At 37.7% G+C, this 23,923-nt stretch overlaps 1 protein-coding gene and 1 pseudogene across 1 annotated transcript; one reads left to right on the forward strand and one right to left on the reverse strand.

Moving 5' to 3' along the window:
* Positions 1-6,898: 6,898 nt before the first annotated feature.
* LOC113084450 (cdc42 effector protein 1-like) lies at positions 6,899-13,991 on the forward strand (annotated as a pseudogene).
* A 3,293-nt stretch (positions 13,992-17,284) lies between these two features.
* LOC113084449 (von Willebrand factor A domain-containing protein 7-like) lies at positions 17,285-21,244 on the reverse strand. Its single transcript, XM_026254838.1, has 7 exons — positions 21,229-21,244; positions 20,860-21,067; positions 19,940-20,212; positions 19,767-19,860; positions 19,474-19,590; positions 19,216-19,384; positions 17,285-17,831 (listed from the first exon to the last, which is right to left on the reverse strand). The coding sequence occupies exons 2-7, from the start codon at positions 21,016-21,018 to the stop codon at positions 17,702-17,704; spliced, it is 942 nt and encodes a 313-aa protein (XP_026110623.1). The 5' UTR covers positions 21,019-21,067; positions 21,229-21,244; the 3' UTR covers positions 17,285-17,701.
* Between the last annotated feature and the right edge of the window lie 2,679 nt (positions 21,245-23,923).

Here is a 23,923-nt window from a genome sequence, read left to right on the forward strand (position 1 = left end):
ATTTGCGGGTCTCAGGGAGCTGCTTTCAATATGCGGGAGAATCCCGGAACTTCCGGGAGACTTGGGATGTCTGTGATATTTTTGACAATAAACTGTTAGAAAAAAGGGATCATTGGGGTTCTATATAGAACCATAGGGTTCTTTACTCAACTCCAAAGAACCTTTTATGCTAAAAAGGTTCTATAATGACAAGAAAGAACCCTTTTGGCACAAAGGGTTCATATCTTGAATTTTGTGATCATTCACATGCTTTCATAAATGCATTTAAATACACCAAATAATGCAGTGAAAGAACGCACTCAAAATGCACACGCACACTAGTATGACTTTAATGATTAAAGTAACTTTAATGCACATTTAATCATGTAACTTTAAATTACCCTAGATGCATGCACTTTTTAGGCACGATTTGTTTAGTTTTTGAATATACTTGATACTGTTAAAAGGCACATCATTAAAACAAAAAATACAAGTTCACATTTCACACCTAAACAAGCGTGGAAATCGTAATTATAACTAGCTACTAATTTAGTTAAAAATGCCTATCCATATACAGCTATGATTTGCGAACCCCAAACTGACTCAAATGATTCGCGAAACCACTACGAACTCCCGAACTGACTCAAATGATTCGCGATCCCGCTCCAACTCCCAAACTGGAGTCAGATGACTCAAGAGATTCGCGATCCCGCTACGAACTCCCGAACTGATTCAAATGATTCGCGATCCCCAAATTGACTCAAATGATTCGCGATCCCGCTCCGAACTCCCGAACTGACTCAAATGATTCGCGATCCCGCTCCGAACTCCCGAACTGACTCAAATGATTCGCGATCCCGCTCCGAACTCCCGAACTGACTCAAATGATTCGCGATCCCGCTCCGAACTCCCGAACTGACTCAAATGATTCGCGATCCTGCTACGAACTCCCGAACTGACTCAAATGATTCGCGATCCCCAAATTGACTCAAATGATTCACGATCCCGCTCCGAACTCCCGAACTGACTCAAAAGATTCGCGATCCCGCTACGAACTCCCGAACTGACTCAAATTATTCGCGAACCCACTACGAACTCCCGAACTGATTCAAATGATTCGCGATCCCGCTACGAACTCCCGAACTGACTCAAATGATTCGCGATCCCGCTACGAACTCCCGAACTGACTCAAATGATTCGCGAACCCGCTACAAACTCCCGAACTGACTCAAATGATTCGCGAACCCGCTACGAACTCCCGAACTGACTCAAATGATTTGCAAATACATGCTATAAAAGTGTGCAGATCGAGAGAAATAAACAGAAGATGTTCATGTTGACAACTTCTTTAACTTGAGCAAACGCGGCTTATACACATACATTTGTTAATAAAGTAAATTAAACGAAAACATGAACGTTTTAATGCTACTGAAAAAAAATAAACGATCCATTCGAAAGTTTCTGCTCATCATAACAGGACCTGGATCAGTGAGCTGCATACACGCCCCCGTCCATTGACTCCGCCCCCATGTCAAAACAGTGCCACAAAGAGAGATGTGCAGAAAAGTGAAGCGCAAAGGGAAAATGGTATGGCAAGCTCAAACTAGACTGACTCGCAAAATAAAAGCAGAGTTGCAAATAAATTAATAGACCATGGAAAATATGTAGGCTATTGCAAAATCATTGCTTTCGCGCTGTTTCATTTGTTTTGCAATTCTTAATTTTTGTTTGCAAAAAGCAAATGTATTTTCCTCAATACTTTAAATAACATGTTTTAAATTTGTTTTTGTTTTTATTGTTCTTGTATATTTTAAACAAGGTAAATCTTTCTGATTTATTAAAATAAAAAGTCACATATATGGATTTTTCTGTGCTAAGCCCCAGATCTACAATCACCCTAGAACCACCCCTGATATTTATGCTCCAATAACACCGCTGGAGGGAAACACAAACTGCACTTTCATCCAGGCCTGCTTATAAACCTGCACAGCAAAATATTACTGCTCTGAGGTTACGATTCATTTAACCATCACCTTTGCCTAGATACTTCTAAAATTCCTTCACAGGAATGAAAACACACTCTACCGACACAATTGCCATCGTGTAGTGAGAGCGCAGAGCTATAAAATTATTCATGTTGACATCTCTAACTTTTAATTGCAGACTCAAATCTGAGCACAGTTTGAGGCATTTAGAAGATCTTATTTGTGATTGTCTTGTCCAGAAACACAGCAATACACTGTTTCCATGGTCTTCCTCCTGAGAGATGATGAAGATAAGGTCTGTGTTCAGGTCAGGTAGGTCCAAACACATGCAGGAATCTCAGGGAATGCTTCATAGTGAAGGAGTGTAGTGTAGGTAGCTACTGTACAAAACATTACTGTACACTAACACACATACACTATAACAGATCATCTTATATAAACAAGACACACAACACTACAGCAATATTAACAGTGCTAGCATAAAAATACTAATATGCTAAACTTAAGTTTAAAGATTGCTGAAATAAAAAAAGAACTTAACTCTTTCAGTCTTTCTATGGTCACATTTAATTCACTTGCACCTCGGTTTAACTTAACCCTTTGTAATTACTTGTGAAATTTACTATCATTTAATAAGTGAAATTTGATGCAACATAAATTCAGTTTTTCGTAAAAGTACATTAACTGACACTATACTAGCAAGCAGTCGGCTTCACTACACACTAATAGTGAATCATAATGAGACAATCACCTCCATACTGCCGTATTGATCATTGAATCAAATATTTGATTCATTAGTTGATCTTATTATTAACTGATCTTAAAGAAGGTCTTACCGCTCATGATCCACAGGTGATGGACGAGTGAGATGAGCGGAATGAAAACAGCAGCAACATTCAGACAGACACAAATGCCTCTCTCTCTCTCTCTCTCTCTCTCTCTCCCTCTTTCTGTCGGGAGTCAAAGCTTCATTGACATGATTGTTTATGTACGTTTTCTCCTTCACATGTCCTATTTTAATTTAAGCTTCTTGGCTCTGAAAGTTGACTGGGTCTTAACAACTTTCCCCACTATGTTTATCTTTCCTCAGAGAAAAAAAAAGCATGGAATGACCCAAATATCTAAAAGTATGAACTTGAAAGGAATACAAAAAATTTTATTTACTTATTGTCTTTTTTCTTTATACATAAATGTTGACATGTTGGCATATGTATTTTTGTTTGTACAGAAAGCTTGGTTCTCAATAATAATAATAATTATAAAACAATTTATGTATTAACTGTACCTGCTGTAGAAAGTCTTCTTTAGATGCCATATTGATTTCTACATGGACGGACAAAGTTTTAGTAAAGATTTTTCCTCAGCTGAATTGTTATGTTGTTAAACAGCAGCACCCTGTCCCTCTATCACCGCCTCATCTTAGTTCCTGGCAGATTCAGTACGATGCCACCCTGACTGAGCTCTATTGTGTTGCTGATGTGTTTCAGATGTTCACCTCAGCGTTTGACAGTTTTATAGTGTCTCTTCATGCTTCTTGGGTTCATTCGTCTGTCTTGTGCTCAATGGGCTCTCTGTGCCACCAGCACAGCTCTGAACACTGGACCAGAAGCAGAAGAGACGTCCAGCGGTCCTGCGAGGGAGGAATGCAACAAAGGACAGCCCAGCGTCCAGCAGCTTCTGTCCGTCTGATCCAAACACATAATCAGAGCTTTGTGCTGCAGAAGAATGACGCTTTATGACTCCTTTCACACACATTTAACTGCTGTTGAGCCATTAATAGACAGCTGAATAAGATCTGACATCATCAGAGCGGCTGCGGATGGAGAAACACATTACCGTTTCACTGCTCAGAAGACACAGAAAAGAGCATGTTTTTCAGATCTTTCTGTTCAAATCTATTAAGCACGGACACAGATTAATCAATCGGTATCATACAGTATAAGAAAAAATAATAATGTAATTAGAAATGTTGGAGTTCATATTGAGATCTGTGACTTCAGTAGACCTAAGCTTGATATGGTAGAATAGTTTGAGTCATTTCAATAAACCTAATATGAAGTCTGTTTTGTACTGAGTTAAAATTGTTGTAAATACTTTTAATTATGAGTTGATTGGCAAACTACACGTCAAAAAAAAAAAAAAAAAAACTTCACCATGTTCAACCAGTCAGAAAGTGACTATCTATAAGCTTTTAGCAAATCTTGCCCACTTGATTGTTTATATTGATGCAATAAAAAAATAAGTAGGCTACTGCACAGCTCTAGGCTATAAAGTTGAATATATAATATATTTTATCTTTATTCTCATACAGTACACGAGTAATGTGATATATATGTACATACAATATATCCTACTTTATAGCAAATATGAAATGCTTGATTTTGTATTTTGTTGAAAAAACTTCACATCACCTAGCTCTTTATATAAAGTTGGGTGTGTTAAACTTTATTGGGATGCGTACAGTAGGCTATACTCACATAAAGCAATATAAGTGTGATATACCAACTCTCAACTGCCTGATTGTTTGTTTCATTCCAAAATATTAAATACAACACAGATCTCTAAATGTTCTGTTTTTATCAAAATATCTGAAAACTTTTAATGCATTTTGGCGATTCACATGAAAAAGCTTTTTGAGGGCCTAAAAATGCAAACTTTTGAAAATGGGTTTTTAAAAATGCATGTTTTTGTAAACCATACCGTTATTGTCTCAGTATGAACTACAAAAACACACACTTGTAAAAGCGTCGTGCACATGCATATTACATTTTCAATCCAACACTTATGTGTGACAGATCCACGTGAACGGGGTTTGTTTCGACAACATTGTGATTTTTATCATCGTATAGACGTATTGTAGACGAGCAAACACTAAAAAACATGTTTTGCAGATGCCAAATAGACATCTCCGGGATGTATGTGTGCTATCAGGGTGTTGTGCAAGATTCCTCTCCTGCGGCTGCTCAGCACACAAACTGTACAGTGAGTGTTATCTCTGGACTCTAGTTTGTGAACTTGTGAAAACCAAACCAAGGAGACGGCGCTCGGCTCGCTGTGGAATTCTGCTGCGGAGGCTAAAATAAAGAAATCTCTGACTGTGAGCTTCCTTCTGCAGTGATTGATTCCTCAAAAACATGGGAATGTCCTCACGCTTCCCCGAACGCTCCGGTTGTCCCGACACCAGCTGCAGAAGTAACAATGTTTCCTGGAAACATGGGGGAACATTCATGAGACCGGTTTAATTTGATGATTAAATATACAACATCTTAACATGAAACACACAACAGTCATAGAGAAGCTGGGTAGCCTACAGTAGGTTATGTGGTGTTTCTTTAAGAGTGTGTTCATATCTACAAAGTGAGTTTCCAGTGAAAGACACATTGAGGGAATCCTGGGATTGCTGCTGAGTCATCCGCGATCAAAATCCCCTAAAACACAATCATCCTCTTCATTACTAGAGAATTGTTTTCTTCTCTCTATCTCTGCATGATGTCATGGTTATGGATGAGTGGTGCGGGGAAACCTCAAACCCCTCAAACAGACCTACTCTCACACAAATGCCTCATGTATTAGTAATTCAGGCACAGAAAGAAGGTTTTATATAAAATTTTATTCAATTGAGGCAATGGTTTTTTACTATTTTGTGGGAACTGGACAGTCCAGAGGTAACAACATCTCTTTAAAACCATCAGAAACACACTATGATATTTTTATTTTTATTTTGTATTTATGCATTCCGTAGATGGTTTTATTCTAAGTGCATTTTAACAGTCAATATATTTCCTGGGAATCAAACCTATAACCTTTTTAGTTGCTACATGTCACCACTTCTAAGCAACAGAAACACTATTACACTATTATTCACGTTAACAATGTTGTATGGAAACATTGGGATCTTCAAAACCATCAGCCCACACCAGAAAATACCAGCAAAAACCATTTCTAAGCATAACCGGACCGTGACGGATCCTCGTGTGACGTCTGGAGAGTTTGAGGCTTCATAAACCCCGAGTGGCAGTACGCAGACACTATTAAAAGTTGCATAAATGTTGTGAGAAGGTGGTAAAGTGTTCTGGAAAGCCAGTGTGGGCAGTTTGGCTCGAGGATCAGGGTGTGTCTGTGGTCACAGACTTTGAGAAGAAACAGCAGCTGGAGGAGCCTGACGGTTCACAAGCATCAGAGCGGAGGAATCGGCCTGTGAAACAGAGAATATGCACTGAAGAAAGATCACACATCCACACAGTGATCTTCACAAGAACAAGAAAAAGAAACGCAGATGACAGCAAAGAAATTTTGTCCTCGCAGTGGGAGCGCTTGTCCGCCGTCAAGTCCAAAAAACCCTTTTCACTTCAAGCTGAATAAAGTTCCTCGGCTGGAGATTGTTTTACTTGGAGATGAATGGAATGAGAATCAGAGGGAAAAGAAGAGAAAGGAGGAGCAGAATAAAAAAAGATGTCTAGGAGAAATCACGTTCATTCTCCTAATGCACTTACACCAAATGCACATAAACATATCCCAACTAACAAAAATGAGTTTCATCAAGTCATGGAAACCTTAATTCTGAATGCTCTCTGAACATTCAAGTTGTATAGTGTTTAAACGTTTAAAAAAAAGTTTTTGAGAATATTAGAGAAAACATTAAGGGCATATTCCATTTTAGAATTTTCTAACGTTATGGGAATGTTACTTTTGAATGTTGAAACTACTAAGTATTAACATTTTATTTTATTTTTTTTATTTTATTTTTTTTAAGTTGCACAAATGACCAACTAATAATATTTTTTTGTGCTAACGTGTTGAGAAAAGATTAATTTGAACATTCCATTAATATTACTGGAAGAATGTTTGTCCATAACTTCATAACATCAGCTGTTAGCTGCGTAGCACAAACCTCTTACTGTAAACATCTTCAGTACGCTCTTCTGAACCTCTGCACAAAACACCTCCTTAAACTCTTCAAAGCCTGATAGCAGATACTTTGTGTTTGGGAGCTTCATGTTCAGAGGTCGAATGTCCCTGAAGGTCAAAAGGTCATGGCTGATCCAGGATTAGAACTGAAACGATCTGTGTGAATTCATCCTGGTCTTTTTGAGAGTGACTTGGACTTGGATCATTTCACATTTCACACGTTCACAAACTTCCTGTAAAATGTTTGTATTATTTGTCGTGTCTCTCGGAGTCTTTACAAAACAAAAGTCAACTCTGTTTTTCAGATGCACGCGCCTGACTGTGATTCCGCCGTGCGCATGCGCGTGGTCCTCGCCTCTCGGGAGCGCGCTCAGCGGTGGCGCGTCTGGTCTGGAGTTTATTCATCAACGCTCTCAAACTTCGGTATTAATCTGCGTTTGAGGTAAGATAAAATGTGTATAACGTTAAAGCAATATAAAATTGGCTTTTTAATGAACATTTGATCAGAAACATTAGAAACTAATGTGAAAGATTAGTTATTTTATTATGTTATTATGAGTTCGGTTATTGTAAGTAAACAAGTGTTCTTTCGCTAAACTGAAGAGTTTTAAATAAACTGACACGTTATACAGACAATGACATTGTTCAGTTATTAGTTGAAAATCTTAATAGTTTATATATATATATATATATATATATATATATATATATATATATATATATATATATATATATGCAGGTGTCTCTATGATTATCTGTTGCATATGGATCTGCTACGTCATATAACTTGTAATGTTTTTAACCAGCTTTTGTAGTAAAAGATTGACTGCAAATTAAAAACTTTTCTTCTGTAAATAAAAACAGATTTAAAAAAATATTTAAAATATTTTAATGATGTTGCTAGATATTGTCAGGCTGCCAAGGAGTTGATATGCACATGAAAAATCGTGATAAAAAGCATAATGCATGGTCTTTGAGTGAGAGAGAGCAGCACGAGCTAAATACATCACAGACTGTTCCCATTACTTCCCACTCACTTCCTCAGACTGTCTGATGGGCTAAACCAGTGTGTGTGTGTGTGTGTGTGTGTGTGTGTGTGTGTGTGTGTGTGTAGAGAAACACACAGAGGTGTAATTAAACCCCAACAATAACAGTCTGGATGGAGAAGTGTGTTTGTACTGTATGTTAATTTGTGTAAATGAGTGTGTCTGTCAGGAGAGACTTTAATCTGTCAAGTTTTTGAAATTAAATGAGAATATAGGTAAAAGAAATACTTCCATGTGCATACATACCATACAGTATACCATATGCATATACATGCCACAAAAATGTTCATCATTACTGTATAAAGATGACCTGGCATCGCTCTAGTCATCTGGTGTTGACTCTCTCTTTCTCAGGATGCGTGTCACGGTGTGAAAGGAAAATACTGACTGACGTGCGGCTAATTGGATTGAGACGGTCCGGCGAGAGGAAGAATAAAAGAAGTGAGTGAGAGGGAGAGAGCGAGGACGAATAATCCAGCTAATCCAGCCGTTCAGACTCCTCTGAGCCACAGACCAAACACAGCGGATCATATGTGCGTCTGATGCGCTTCAGACGGGCTGTTTGGGGAGATCCTGGGATGCTGAAGTCCTGCGGTGGGATTCGGAAACACTAAAGTAACTTCTCTGAGCGCTGGTGGACGTCAGGTGTGTCGGGACAAAGCCGAAGGAAGAGGACGATCCTGGATGTCACTCATCTTACAAAACCTCACTTTTCTGGAGAAACGCTGTTCAACTTTGGTGTGGACATGCACTCAGATGCAGCTTTAAAGGAGACGTAAAAGACGTGATGGTGTGAAAGTGATGTTTGGAAGAAGTTCTGCTTGATGTAAATCTGAACGTGTCTCTAAAGAGATTCAGTGATTCTTTTACAAGCATGGCGACACGTTAGATGGTTTTTGAAGTGTTTTTGTGCAAGAAACATAATTTAGTTTCTACCATCAGAGAGAGTGCAGGAGTTTTGCATTCGCTAGAAGGTGTTTAAGTTCTTCGTAAATCCTATTAGGCTTCTTTAACAGGTTATTTATAAACTCCGGCTCGGGATGGGCAGCAGCTCACAAATCAGTGCAGCTCATATATTACAGACGTCTGAACACTTAAAAGCATTTGGTTAATTGTACTAAGTATTCATTAGTAGATATGATGGCGTTCATATCTTTCACCTGAGAGTTTGTCACAGTGCTTCAGATCTTCAGTGACATTTTTGCAGGATATTATAATCAAAGTGAGAGTTTTTGTGTTTCTGCTGCTGTTTCTAAAGTGAATCTGATCAGCTCACAGAAAAACACTTATTAGCTTATTAGCAATTAGCTTAAACTACTGTTTGAATTAATGTCTTTATATATACATTTATTTTCTGCCATTTTTCTCTCTTTAGATCTATAAAAATTATTATTTGAAGTTAATTTAGCATTTTTTTTTTTGATTGCTTTGTCGAGGTAGATTTTTTAAAGTATTTTTCCACAAATAATCTTCCTCTAAATATCTTTTAATGATTATTTGACATTAACATGTACTCAAGTGGGTTTTTTCTGATTGATTAATTGCTTCATAAAACTAACATTAATCTTTTTAGTATTTTTTCCACCATTGTTTTCTCTCTGGATCTGTTTTCAGAATGATTTGATGTTACTTGTTCTGGGTATTTAATCACTTCGTTAAACTAGTTTTTTAATTTGTAAACAATTTGTTCCACGTGACTTTTTGTAATATTTTCTAATGCTTATTTGACATTAATGTACTATTCATTCTGCTGCAGTCACATCTGGCATCGGTTTAAATTTGAGGAGCACGTCATCAGCTGCTTATATTTTTGACGGACTTTTTGGCTTTGGTTTAAGGATCATTCAAGTCATATTTCTCGCCATGAGTCTGGGAAAGCTGCCGGCGATCAAGGGCCTGGTGTCCACGTCTCAGGGCAAACGGCGGTTTAAGAGCGACCTGTCGGTGGACATGATCAGTCCGCCGCTCGGAGACTTCCGCCACACCATGCACGTGGGCCGCGGCGGGGACGTCTTCGGTGACACTTCGTTTCTGAGTAACTACGGCGGATCAGGTAACAGTGATGGGGATACGGTACCCGGATTCGCCCTCAGGCTCCAAACCAACGCGCTTTTTATCGCGAACCCTGCAGCATGTGAGAAAGACTCCTATGCCCCGGCTGAGAGGAGGGTCACGTGACTTCTCGTCCCCTCCGCCGCCCATCTCACCAATCATTAAAAACGCCATCTCTCTGCCTCAGCTGAACATGAACGACGTCGGCCTGATGAGGGCGCTGCTGCCCACCTCCACCAGCTCACCGGACGAACCGCTCTGCTCCTACGGTACCAACACAGACACCACACCTACCAGTTATACAACATATATCATCACGTTTATCACTAGTCATCGTTATAGTTCTTGTTGTAGATATTGTAATAATTCGCATTATACTCTGCTCACACCAACCGTTTTGGTGTATGTCTCTTTAAATGATAATGAGTTACTGTGCACCCCACCCCCCTTCTGGGATTTCCACTAAAAATAAAATAAATACACTCTTCTCTTGTCTCCTCTGAGACTGGGACTCTAAATAGTGATTTGTGTTCGTCTGTGCAGCCACCGGGAGAAGAGTTAGCATGTTTTCTGCTAACTTTTGCCGTGGCGTCTGAACAAGTACACAGCTGTCGCTTTAAGAACCCCTTCATACATCAGAAGGAAAGAGAAATCTGATCGGCTCATTTACTCACATGCTTGCAAAGGATACAAAACCAAACTTACTGGGTGCTTCTTTTTTGAGACTTACATCTTTAACGAAATGCAGTTGCTGGTCCCAAAACTGACAACATGAACACAAGACATTCAATTATAGCATTTAAACATGGAAAAAGTTAAGATTTTCATCTAATGACCCCTTTAAAATCCTATTTCGTCATCTTTTATTTATTTATTTTTTTCATCACCATATCCATTTAAGTTCTCTATAGAGCACTGGTACTCCAGATTTGGAAATCTGAAAAAGTGTGTACTTGGATCATAATTTAGCTTACATTATTTTATTTATGAGTCTTGGTTTTAAAAGAGAGATCCATGACCAACATGAGAGCAAGTCAAAGTGAGGAAAGATTGTATTTGAGTCCCTAACGTGGTTGCGTTGTTGCATGTCATGCGTAGTGTGCAATGCATTTCTTCTCCCTCTTCATGTTCCGTTGGTTTTCTCCACTGCTAAAGAAAATCTTAAGCCTTGTCAAAACTCCTAACATTTTAGCGTCTTAAGAGTTCTTTTAAGGGTTAAGATTTTTTCTGAATTACTTTCTTCTTTACTAGGATCTTTTCTTAAATTTTTAAAGACAACACCCGATTTCTAAGAATTTTGTCACAAGGAGCAACTCTTAGCCCCAACAGTTTTCATGAATACGGCCCCAGGACCGTATTCTCCACCTCTCTCTCCTCACCTGTGTTTCTCTCAGGAGGAGACACCTCCTGCGCCACAGTTTTAGTCATGGCTTTGGTCTTTTTGGTTTCTCCACCAAAACAACTAAACTTACATAATGGTTCAGCCGGAAATGAACCGATACTGCAATCATAATCAAATTAAATTCCAATACACCATTTCTATTAAACACTTCATACGTTTTTCCTTATGTAAATATATCTCTTTCTAATGAATCTTGATTGGTCTGTTGTTTGAAACTGACATTGATCTGCCGTACTATGTTTGAAGTTGAGCTATTTTTAACTTGACACTGTATCTTTAAACAATCCCACTCGAAAAGGAGACATTGAGAAAACACTGATACGATCTATAATGACCAGATACAAAGACAGACTGACCTGTGATCAGTTTGTGCACAAACACACACACACACCTGCAGAAAATTTAGCAGAGACTCATATAGTTGAGTGTATGAGGGAAAAGTGCAGTGATGATTTCGGTGGTGTGTGTGTGTGTGTGTGTTTAATGTCTCTGGAATTCTGGAATTTCCCTTATTCTGGGAGCCCAAAACCAACTCTGAAAGACTGACATAAAGAGCACTAAATGAAACCCACATACTGCAGATTGGTTTTGTCCTGCCACTTACTGGACATTGACTGCAACACAAGAGTCAATTCAAATGCACTGTAAGTGAATAAATGACTATCTGATGTCTTTTTATCAGGATCTGTTCATGTAGCTCCTGTGTGCTGCTGTCAATAAAACAAAAGATACACAAAACAAATATGCAGATATTATATTTCATTTATATTTACACATTTGGCAGGCACTGTTATTCATAGCGAATTTTACTCCAATTAAGATATTAATTTAAATTAATTTTGATTCTCAAATTTATATTCGTTTTTTCTAATACAACTTCTCACTCAAACGGTTATGCCGAGAATATATCCTTTGTGATGAAAATATGAAGTGCATAAAGATTCAAATAAATAAACATAACTTTTACGGACCTCCTGAATATACATGCATATTAATTTTTAGTACCATATATGGTAACACTTTAGAATAGGTAACACGTATTAGTTGCTTATTAGCATGCATATTACTAGAATATTAGCCATGTATTAGTGCTAATTAAGAACATACTACTTGGCCTTATTCTATATCCCTAATCTTACCCAATAACTAAACCTAACAACTACCTTACTAACTATTAATAAGCAGCAAATTAAGAATTTATTGAGAGAAATGTGGTAGTTAATAGATAACAAGTGTTACCTATTCTAAAGTGTTACACAAAAAATCTTACTAAAAGGTGTAAAGTGTATAATAAGCCCCAAGAGATCTTGTTTTCTCAAACGTTATGCCAATGATATACTTTGTAATGAAATGTTTTTATTGTTTTTTTTTTTTTAAATCAAATATACACACTTATCTAATGTGGTAATGTTTTAAAGTGTCTGCAGAAACATGTGATTTTTTCCTCTTTTCTCCTGCAGGTCTTCGTTCTGGTTTCGTCACACTGCCTCGTTCATCTCGTCTCGACCAGAGCTTTGCTGAAACGTCTGAGTTGCTCAGCTCAGATAGTCGACGGAGTTCCTTACCTGAGAACAGCGAGGTCTCAATGACGCGATCTGATTCGCTCTCGTCCTTCACGGTGGACCTCGGCCCCTCCCTCATGAGTGAGGTGTTGGAGTTGATTGACAACTCCTGCTGCCTCATTAGGAGCCATCGAGATCAGGAGGAGGAGGAGGAGGAAGAGCAGCAGAGCTCTGTGTTTGAGATGGATCATGAATGTCAGACAACTCCGATCGCAGCAGACGTCACCATCGAGCCCAGGAGGTTTCAGCAGGCTGCTAGTGTGCTAGCACGTCACTTTGGAGGAGGAAGACCTGAAGAGGAGCGTCAGAGACCGTCCTCTTTCAGACACACAAGGACGCCATACAGCTTCACTGAAACAGAGGATGAAATCAAAGTATGAATATCAGAAATAAAACATAAGGACAGTTATGATATTAAAAAACAGATTGATTTAAAAAAATGTATTACAATCTTTATTTATAAGTCCAATTGAAATGTGTTTTGAAAATAAGAATCCAGGGATTTTTATTTGGACAATTTAAAGGACTTGAAAGAGACGAATGGAGAGCCATCTTTCTCTATTAACGAACATCATTCAGATGAACAAACATTCAGCTATAAACTGATTTAATCTTTGAATCAAGTATATATTCATTAAAACTGTTCTGTACGATATTTTCACAAGTACATTTATATTTTAATGTTGTTTAAATATGCATATGCATTTACAAAACCAAAAGGCAATTACCAGGATCTTTAGCACCTACAGTTAATTAGATCTAGATCTATCTATCTATAGATCTGTCTGCTAAAGCCAGTGTGTATTTGTATTTTTTTTTTCATTGTGACATTTAGATTTTATAAACCAATTCCAGTTGTATATTTTACCAGAATAATTGGTCCAGTTTTATACTTAATGCTGACAGATATTTGTATTTCTGAGCGAACAAGTAATATTAATCTCAAATTAATAATATTCATATATGCAGAATTAATTTAGGAGTTTCTTATATAGTAGAAAAGTGTATATAATTTACGGTTAATAAGTGTTAAATAAATATAAAACAAATTTAGGAACATGTACATGTCATTGTTTTTAATTCTTAATGGACAAAGTGCTTTGAAAAAAATATCTCTTGACTTATTTTTTTTTGTTTTACAAATAAAGGGCCAGTGTGTGTTGTGATTGGTGAGCTGGGCTAGTGTGTGCTGTGATTGGTGAGCTGGGCTAGTGTGTTGTGATTGGATTTGGGCGAGGGAGTTTTAATGCTGGGCTGCGTTCAGCCCCGACAAAACGTTGCACAACGTTTTTTAAACAGAAACGGTGATGCGTTGTACACACTGTTCTGATGACGCAAGAGTTGCAACTATGGCAGCTGAGAAGGCCATTCTTTGTGTTCTTTGTGAAGAATTTTCGGAACTATCTATTTAGCCTCACATTCTGACTTTATTTGTAGTTCATACGGTTTTAATACCCCATTTAATTACCATTGTTTATTTCTATACCAAATGTCATACACTTGCAATGAAGCTAAAAATATAAACAACTACTTCATTATGTTGATATCCTATATTTTTACAATAAAACTTATGACAAACATGTCTTCTAATATCCTCAGTTGTGTCATATACCGAGCTGCAACGAACACATTTGTACATTAATTTCCTTGAAGCCATTGTGCGAGTTCACTTTAATACCACGTGCTTTATTTACACGTTGCTGCTGATTGGACTGCAGTTCTGACACACCCACCAAACAAGAGAAAACACATCTCAAACCCCGTTGCACACCGGTGCACGCCGTTTCCAGGAAACATGACGTTCAACCCGGAAACCGTAGCAAAACGTTGCGCACCGTTTTGAACTTGAACATGCCCCTGGTGTTATAGCTGTTATCGTTCAGAAATTATCAGCAGTGCAGATTCTCTAATTTTTTAGAAGCTCCCGAACAAAAATCATTATTATATTTTGATGACATATGCTATTTTTTTTACTCTTATGAATTCTCCCCCTTAAATCTTATTTTAAAAAGTCTTTAATGCTGATGTTATAGCTGTTATCTTTCTGAAATGATCCGCACTGACGCTCTCCAGACGCAGAGACACTCCGATTTTGATCAGAACCACTCCTCTAGCCCCAGCTGGCCCGCTTTGGCCCAAGGTTTTCGTTGGGCCAGAAAACCCTGGCTGTTGACCCTGAGAGGAAGCCCCAACGAGACACGATCAAGCCCCGGAAGTGACAGTGGAAATGCGACTGGCATGCACTAGCAGGTTTAAGCTCGACAGTGGAAACACGGCTATTGTTGATCTGGGCCAAGGTGTGCTGTGATTGGAGAGCTGGGTCAGTGTGTGCTGTGATTGGATTGCTGGGTGAGGGTGTGTTGTGATTGAAGTGAAGTGAAGTGAAGTGACATAAGGCCAAGTATGGTGACCCATACTCAGAATTCGTGCTCTGTTTTTAAACCATCCAAAGTGCACACACACTGTGAACACACACCCGGAGCAGTGGGCAGCCATTTATGCTGCGGCGCCCGGGGAGCATTGTGGGGGGTTCAGTGCATTGCTCAAGGGCATCTAAGTCATGGTATTGAAGGTGGAGGGAGCACTTTACATGCACTCCCCCAACCCACAACTCCTGCCGGCCCGAGACTCGAACTCACAAGCCTTCGATTGCGAGTCCGACTCTCTAACCATTAGTCCATGACTTCCCAACTACTTCCCGACTTGGTTAGCAGGGTGAGGGTGTGCTGTGATTGGTTAGCAGGGTGAGGGTGTGCTGTGATTGGTCAGCTGGGTCAGGGTGTGCTGTGATTGTTAAACTGGGCCAGGTTGTGCTGTGATTGGTGAGTTGGGCCAGTGTGTTGTGCTTCAAAATCAAATCAATTTGAGTGCGATTTAAGCAGGAGTTGTAGGTGGGGGGAGTTAATGAACAGTGCTCTCTTCCGTCCTCAACACCCATGGCTGAAATGCCCTTGAGCAGGGCACTGAACTCCCAGTTGCTCCCCAGGCACTGGATATAGCTGCCCCCTGCTCCAGCTGTGTGTTCATTTCTCACTACTGTGTGTGTGCATTTGGATGGGTTAAATGCAGAGCACCTATTCTAAGTATGGACTACCATACTTAGCAAATGTCATGACTTTCACTTTTTTTCACTTTCATTATTAAGACATTTTGTTGGATGTTTATAGTACTCTGCTTGTCTGCGAATGTCATGTGACTAGCGTGATTTGTATGAGTCTTCAAATGCATTTGCACATGTTACAGGCCTGCTGATAAGAGCTGTGCAGGAAAACCTCACTCCCTTGATCTCAAGAGGTGCATTAGAAACTGACACTATAGAGGCAATGGACTAGAGTCCTAGTTAGCGTCCCTGCTTCCCATCCCAGAAATGCTGGTTTGAGAGCACATGTTACTCACAGAGGAAACAAAACTGATGGTCCAAATTAAAGTTGCTACAACAACTGTAAAGTATTTTACAGAAACACAAGATTCATTTGCATATGCATTGATTTAATGAGCAATTATTATCATTGAAATTGAAAAACCACAATCAGCAATCATAGATAACATTTTGAAACAAATCTGGCAATTTGTACATGAGTACGGGAGACTAGATGAAAATTCAGAAACTGTCATTCTAAAACAGTGTTTCTCAACCCTGGTCTTGGGCGGCGTCATGCGAATTTTCTGTGTCTCCCTAATCAAACACACCTCATTTAAACTCATTAGAAGAAACTCCAGAAACTGAATTTGGATGCGTTAGGCCGGGCATACACTGTGCGATTTTCATCGGATTTTTAGCCAAATTCTGAATTTTGGGTCGGGCCGATTTTCAGCATTTTCGTGCGTCGTTTGTCGTGCAGTGTTCGTGCAGTGTACAAGGGGAAACGAGAGGCGATTAACCTCTCCCAACCGGCAATCGGTTGGTCGGATGGATTTCTGACATATCAGAAATTTTGGTCGCCTCTCGTGAGGTATCGCACTATTGAAGCAGGGCTACGGACCGATTTTCCGCGTTTCCCTCACTGCGCGTGCGCGAAACCATAAACAAAACCATGGTGACACAGCGTGTAGCGTGGACTGAAGTGATGGAGGGAAAACTTGTGGTGTTATGGCAAAGAAAAATAAAAAAAATAGGGAAGAAAACGCCTGCTTTCCTCCAGTTCACGTTGCAAAATGGATAAACCATATTGGCCACGGCCTCCGAGCCACCTGCGCGTCTAGATATGCCTGCGCCTTTTTTTTTTCTTTTGACGTTTCAGCACACAGAATTGCGCATAGAATTTCCTGCATTCTGAGGGATCCTACGTGTTGATTCGGCTGATTCCTCACATATAGTGTGAGCAGTCAAATCGCAACCGTACAGTGAGCGCATTAAAAATCGTGAGCTTTGGCTTTACATCGCAAGCGATCTACTCGTACAGTGTGAGTTGGGACCTTGACAAAATCGCGCCGAAATCGCACAGTGTATGCCCGCCTTTAGATAAGGGAGATATGCAAAATGTGCAGTGTTGGGGTGCGCTCAGGATTGAGAAACACTGTTCTAATACATACTATCATAATTTCCTATATTCCATTTGGAATGTATGTCTAAGTGTCAGTTATAATTTGTAAATCTGAACAGTTCTAAAAGCATTCAAATTAGCTTTATAATAAACATTGACCTGAGTGATATTATATTCATCTCATGTACTGTTGATTTGGATTTGCCAAATTTAATCATTGGATAGAAAGGCACACGAGAGATAAAAATCTAAAATATTCAGATGTTTGACATTTTAGAAAATGTTAATCTGTTAGTTCAGCTTCCACAACTTCATTTGGGCTCTCGCTTGCATCTGGATATCTAGATGTAAAGAGAGAAAAAAGAAGATCTTGCCATCCTCCGGCCGGCCTTACTTCATCAAGTCCCACCAGTCTGAGAGATGACAGAAAGACAAAAAACATAATTATTACTTTGTTTACTCTGCCTGCAAATTCTGTGTGTAGATTTTTATACATCCAGTACAAGAAGGCTTTGACTTTTTAATTTTACTCAACATTATTTTATTCATCCATTATACTGAAGAGACCTTTTTGAAAGATATTATTTTTTTTATTTTTTTTTTTTTTTTGGTTTTAGAACATATAAATGTTTGCTCTCCTTACAAATCAACTCTTTCTTTTTTTCACTGCCATTGTCTGTCTCTTTGACAAGTGCATCTTTGAGCTTATAGTTACAAGAGTTGCAACTATGGCAGCTGAGAAGGCCATTCTTTGTGTTCTTTCTGAAGAATTTTCGGAGCCATCTATTTAGCTTCACATTCTGACTTTATTTGTAATTCATAAGTTTTAATACCCTGTATTTTCTTTCTCTTTTTTAGGAAAAGCACTTAATTACCATTGTTTATTTCTATACCAAATGTCAAATGTTCTATTCAAACCCCGTTGCACACCGGAGCACGCTGTTTCCAGGAAACATGACGTTCAACACGGAAATCGTTGCAAAACGTTGTGCACCATTTTGAACTTGAAAATGCCCCAGTTGTTTGAGTATAACGACCTTTTAGACTGGGTGAGTTTTAAACCGTGTAGGGAGACTGGCGCTAATACATTTGGATTATCCATCCCTAAACTTTTCATCTGTTTATTTCCTGCTAGTCAGGGAGAAAGTTAAGATGGCTGTCTTTTACTTATTTTATTTTTTAGGTAATTTATCTGGGTTTAAACTTTTAGGACTAAACAGATACTCTAAGAATTTTACTGAAGTTGTAATGGAGTCATTTTCTCTTAAGGCTGATCCTCTTATATGGCTACTACACCTAAAGCCATTGTTCAGATGATGCATTTTAAAACTGTTCTTTTGTCCTTCAAATGCTCTTGTTTTTTACAGTGCCACTGTTGTTAGTTTCAAAACTTGAGAGGCTTGAGTTGATAGCATACAAAAGCAGTTAAAAATAATTTCCCAGAAAATATTAGCACACCTTAGAAAATGTGTCAAAGATCAGATTCAAGCATTCAACAGCCCAGTAGTATAATGTGAAGATGCACACTATACAAAGATGTCTATCTGTCTCTCTCTGATTTAAAATGCTAAAACAATAGCTGTAGGATTGAAAATGAAGATCAATGTTTGTTAGAGGATCATGTTAATGTGATTTTTGTACATGTGTGAACTTGAGGAGAAAATAGGTGTGTTTGACTTGAAGCGGCACTGTGCAGAATGATCAGTGTATGACAACGAAGTAGCACAAGAGCGAATCAACAGTTAATAAAGTTGATTTGACTTGACTGGGTGAAGATGGGTTAGATGAGTTCTGTACCTGAGAAACCTGGGGCCATCGATGTTCTTCCAGATCTTCTCCAGCAGCTGCACACTGGCAGCAATGGCAACGTCTGCAGCTTTATTATGCAATGGACCATGACAAGAAGCACTGAAATCCTTATTAATACCACTCGAGAAATCACGAAAACCTCCATGGCTGCACTTCCCTGTCAAACATGATTATGATGTTGATACGGTCACTTTATTTAACAGACCAGCATTTGGAGGCTTTGAATAATGTGATTAAGAGTTTTACCTTTTGGGTTTGATTTTCTTGTGTATCCTGATGTCAGTATCTTTTGCCTTAGAATGTCTTCCTTAACTTTTAAATCTATTCCTTGGGGTTTGTCCTCGCATGTTTCTGTGTTCTCATCTTTAAACATTTCATAGACTTGGGTTTTATACTGAGCAAATTATCTATCAAATAATCATAATTTTAACAAATGAGGATGTTCTAAAAGCTGCTTCTGTCAGCTTTATCTCACCGCTGGGTGCACATGTGTTAGCGCGCGCGCGCGCGTGCACACACACACACACACACACACTTACCTGCAGGGTTGGGTATGTTCTCGTCTTGATTGATCAGGGCAGTACAGGGTTCAGTGTTTCCCAGCTCTATCCAGTTACTGTGACTGTAGAAATCCTTTCATTTACAAGACAAGTTATTAGATATTCAGATGTTCAGATCTTATGTTTAATGAAGTATCAATCAAACTTTATACCTGTAAAGTATGCATGATCTCCCCAAGTGTCTTTCTTGCATCATCAAATAGGTTTCTGTTCATTTGGTCTATAGTTGTATTTATTCCTTCGGTTATAAGCTCTTTTCCCTCCTTAAACATCTCATTGTCAAAGTGATGTTGTGGACTATCAGAATGTGTCAAGTCTGTCATCACATTATAATAGCAGATAACTCTTATACCTCTTTGAAAATGACTTTCATGCTCCTTTTTCTGGCAAGCACTTGCCAGTGACTCTACATCCAGTGGATTTGGCTGTGTTCAGACAAAAAAATAAAAATAAAAGTGTGTGTATATATAATATATAAGTTATTGGAAATCTAACATACACTGATTATTTTCAATCAGTTTGAACATAGAGATAGTTAATAACCATATGTGAATTTAACAAATTTACAGCAAGTAACACATTAAACTTATTTTTTTTTAAAAAGTGTGAAACTTGGTAGCAATTAGTGAAATAATAATAATACATTAATAATAATAATAATAATCTCTGTTTAAAGAGGATGCTTTTTTTCAAAGTGAGAATTGTTTCAAAGTTTAAAGGTACAGTATAACACATCAGTTTGAATTGAAATATAAATGAACTTTAAACACTATCAAGACAATTTTTTTGCAAAAACACATAAAATAATATTTACTTTTAACATATTTAGTTACCAGGACCCATGAAAAACCTGCTGGAAACTATTTTTTCAAAAACATCAACAGCAAAAATGCTTTTCAACTACAGTACTTGATTGGTTCACATTCATGATTTTGTCTGTTATCCTGCACATTTTATGTAATCACATTAATCGTGAGCAAATAAACAGCTAAAAATATACATTTTGTTTTGTAGATCACAAATAATATGATTGAAAAAAAAGGACAATCTGTTCATATTGTCAGTTTCATACCTCTTGAAATTGACTATCCATGCTCTTGCAGACTTGTTTAGTTGCACGTAAAATGGCAATTCTTGTGATCTCTTGATGATTTTTGGAATTATGTTTTCTCAAGATATAAAAGCCCTGAACCCCGATCAGAAAACTCAGCAGAACAAATAGGCTCCTCATTGTCAGATGATTATGAATATGAAGAAAAACTCACAATATCATTGATTTTCTAGAAATACAGAACAGTGTTTTGTTAAACATTCTTAAGTAAAGGAAATAAATTAGAATTAGTAAAATGATTTATTAATAAAATAAAAAAATGTAACATAACTTTTTAAAAATGTGATATTTTATTATTTAGTACTTTGTTTTAAATATGTAGAATCTTACCTCAACGTTCCCTCAGTCTCATTAAGTTAATCTTAAACTGGTGAGTAGAAATATTTATATACATTCTCAGTGAGCTGTTAAATTTGCACATTGCCTAAAGATATGAGCTTTTGCATGACTATCACAACATACATTGTGATAGTACTTAGCCAGTACTTTGCCTAACTGGCTCTCTTTATCACACTATAAACAAGGCAAGCTCATTTACATCTTATGCTAGATAATTCAAAGTGTTCTAAGAAAGAGTAAAGGGTGGCTTGTCTCCAAATATTTGATCGATGAGGGTCATAAAAGACATCTGTTTTGCACACCATCTTGCACACACATTTTGTGTTCAGTGATCAGAGGGTGACAATTTCAACTTTATGACGTAGACCTGTGAGCGTGAGGTTAGCTGAAAATTTGTTTACTGGTCAGAAGGATGTGAGATCTTTTAACCAGTCAGACCATGGTATATAGGTAAATGCTGTTTTATTTGAGTTAATTTAGCCTATTTTAGTTACATTTATAAGTTACATGTATAATTTGTATTACCCCCCCCCCCCAGATCTTTCATCCTCAACATAAACGTACTGAGAATGCAAACAAGTACACAAACACAAGCATACAATCACACACACACACACACACACACACAAGCGTAAACATACAGAAAACATGAACATGCAAGCAAACAAACACAAATATACACCCAAACAAGTACATAAATACACAAACAAGCAAACACAAAAAGCCCTATATTAGATTTTTAAATTAGTTGTCATAAGGTTTCTTTGAAACCAAAAGTGCTTTTTATACAAGTTGCTACAAATGTCTCACATTACTTTTACAACAGATCAGACTTTCTTTCTCACTTTACAATTGGCGTTGTTAACCATGCTAAAAATAGTTTTAAAAAGTATTATTTTTAGCTTTCATGTAGGATTCATGTCCGCACTCAAGTGTTTTTAGTAAGAGCCCAGAGACAAATGAAAATAGATGCGTGAAAAGACTTTTCTCTTTAAGATGTTTTTAACAACTAAATGCTTTAGATTGTTTAAAACAATTGAGTATATGCATTTCTCTTGAATATGTGTACAGTAAACAGTGCGTACATGAAGTGGAAGAAACACATAACCTCATAAATGCATTGTGGTTGATGTTAATCAATAATAATATATATATATATATACTGTATAAAAAAACTTACTTTCATAACTTACTTTCTTTTCAAAACACAATAAACATTATTATGTCTTTTTAACTGTGAACAACTGGATTTGGTTGGAAAAAAAAAAAAAATAATAATAATAATAAAAGCTAAAACATTTTTCTTTGAAATCACCCTCATGCACCACGCAGCTTTCACAGACACTCCTCACAAACTGCCAAAAAGGACCTTAAGTTTTGTTTTTAACGTTTAGCTGTAGCTGAGACCTTGGTGGAATTATTTTACGTACAGTTTTGGGAGGTTACTATGAACTTGTAATACGTTATAGATCTCAAATTACCCTATTTAAAATCTAAAAGGTAGTGTCCCAGCTAGAAATTTTTCATGTTCTGGGAATGTTTTCAGCGGCAAGTTTTATTTTAGTTCCTAGAATGTTCTTTCAAAAGTTAGGATAACATTCTCTAAAAACATCACACTAGATGGGGCTCAGAAGTCGTGGCCTAATGGTTAGAGGGTTGGACTCCCAATTGAAGGGTTGTGGGTTCTAGTCTCGGGCCGGCAGGAATTGTGGGTGGGGGGAGTGCATGAACAGTTCTCTCTCCACCTTCAATACCACGACTTAGGTGCCCTTGAGCAAGGCATCGAACCCCCAACTGCTCCCCGGGCGCTGCAGCATAAATGGCTGCCCACTGCTCCGGGTGTGTGCTCACAGTGTGTGTGTGTGTTCACTGCTCTGTGTGTGTGCATTTCGGATGGGTTAAATGAAGAGCACAAATTCTGAGTATGGGTCACCATACTTGGCTGAATGTCACTTCACTTCACTTTAGAAGTCAAATGTTGGTTGAAAATGAAAACCCAACCTTTGTTTAATGTCAAACTCAAGTGTAAATTTAAAATTTCACTTATTATAAACAAGATTGACTTTATTTCTGTCATAAATATAAAAAAAAAATTCTTATAGAGATTAACAGAGGTCTTGATGGCTTATTGAAAATAACAGTTTATTTTGACGTCACCATTATGGTGATCAGTACTTAGGCAGTATGACTCTTTTCAATGTTACTTTTTGTTTAACTGATGTAACTATATTTGTTACAGTGAAAGCAGTGAGCATTTAAAATATCATCAGGTGATATGGGCTACTTGCTGATGTTAAAAATTTCATCATGTAATGATCTGATCAACTGAAATGCAAAAAAAAAATGCAAATCCTGCAGTTTAAAAAAATATATTTGTGTCTATTCTTTTTAAATTACTTTGTTCATGAACCTCTTTGTAACACAGAATGCTTAGACACACAGAGACCTCAAGATTTAGTGTATGAATCTCAACAATGGTGACATGCTTCATGCTGCAATGCATTCTGGGTGCAATGGATGAGTTTTGTATGACGTATCAAAATACAGTGCTGCATGAAGCATGTCACCATTCTTGAGAGTCATATACTGAATCTTGATGTTTGTGTGACAAAGTTTTTTTTATTTTTATTTTTATTTTATTTTTTGGATTCTTGAAATTATATGCTTTATATTCAGGGTCTCAGGC

Source organism: Carassius auratus, unplaced genomic scaffold (genome assembly GCF_003368295.1).
Source record: "Carassius auratus strain Wakin unplaced genomic scaffold, ASM336829v1 scaf_tig00040041, whole genome shotgun sequence".
Taxonomy (NCBI): Eukaryota; Metazoa; Chordata; class Actinopteri; order Cypriniformes; family Cyprinidae; genus Carassius; species Carassius auratus.

Excerpts from the sequence above, each read along its gene's own strand:
- LOC113084449 (XM_026254838.1), bottom strand. The coding sequence starts at position 21,018 with ATGAGGAGCCTATTTGTTCTGCTGAGTTTTCTGATCGGGGTTCAGGGC. Across the intron at positions 19,861-19,939 it reads AGATCATGCATACTTTACAG|GATTTCTACAGTCACAGTAA; the intron begins GTATAAAGTTTG and ends TGTAAATGAAAG. Across the intron at positions 19,591-19,766 it reads GAACATACCCAACCCTGCAG|ATGAGAACACAGAAACATGC; the intron begins GTAAGTGTGTGT and ends AAATGTTTAAAG.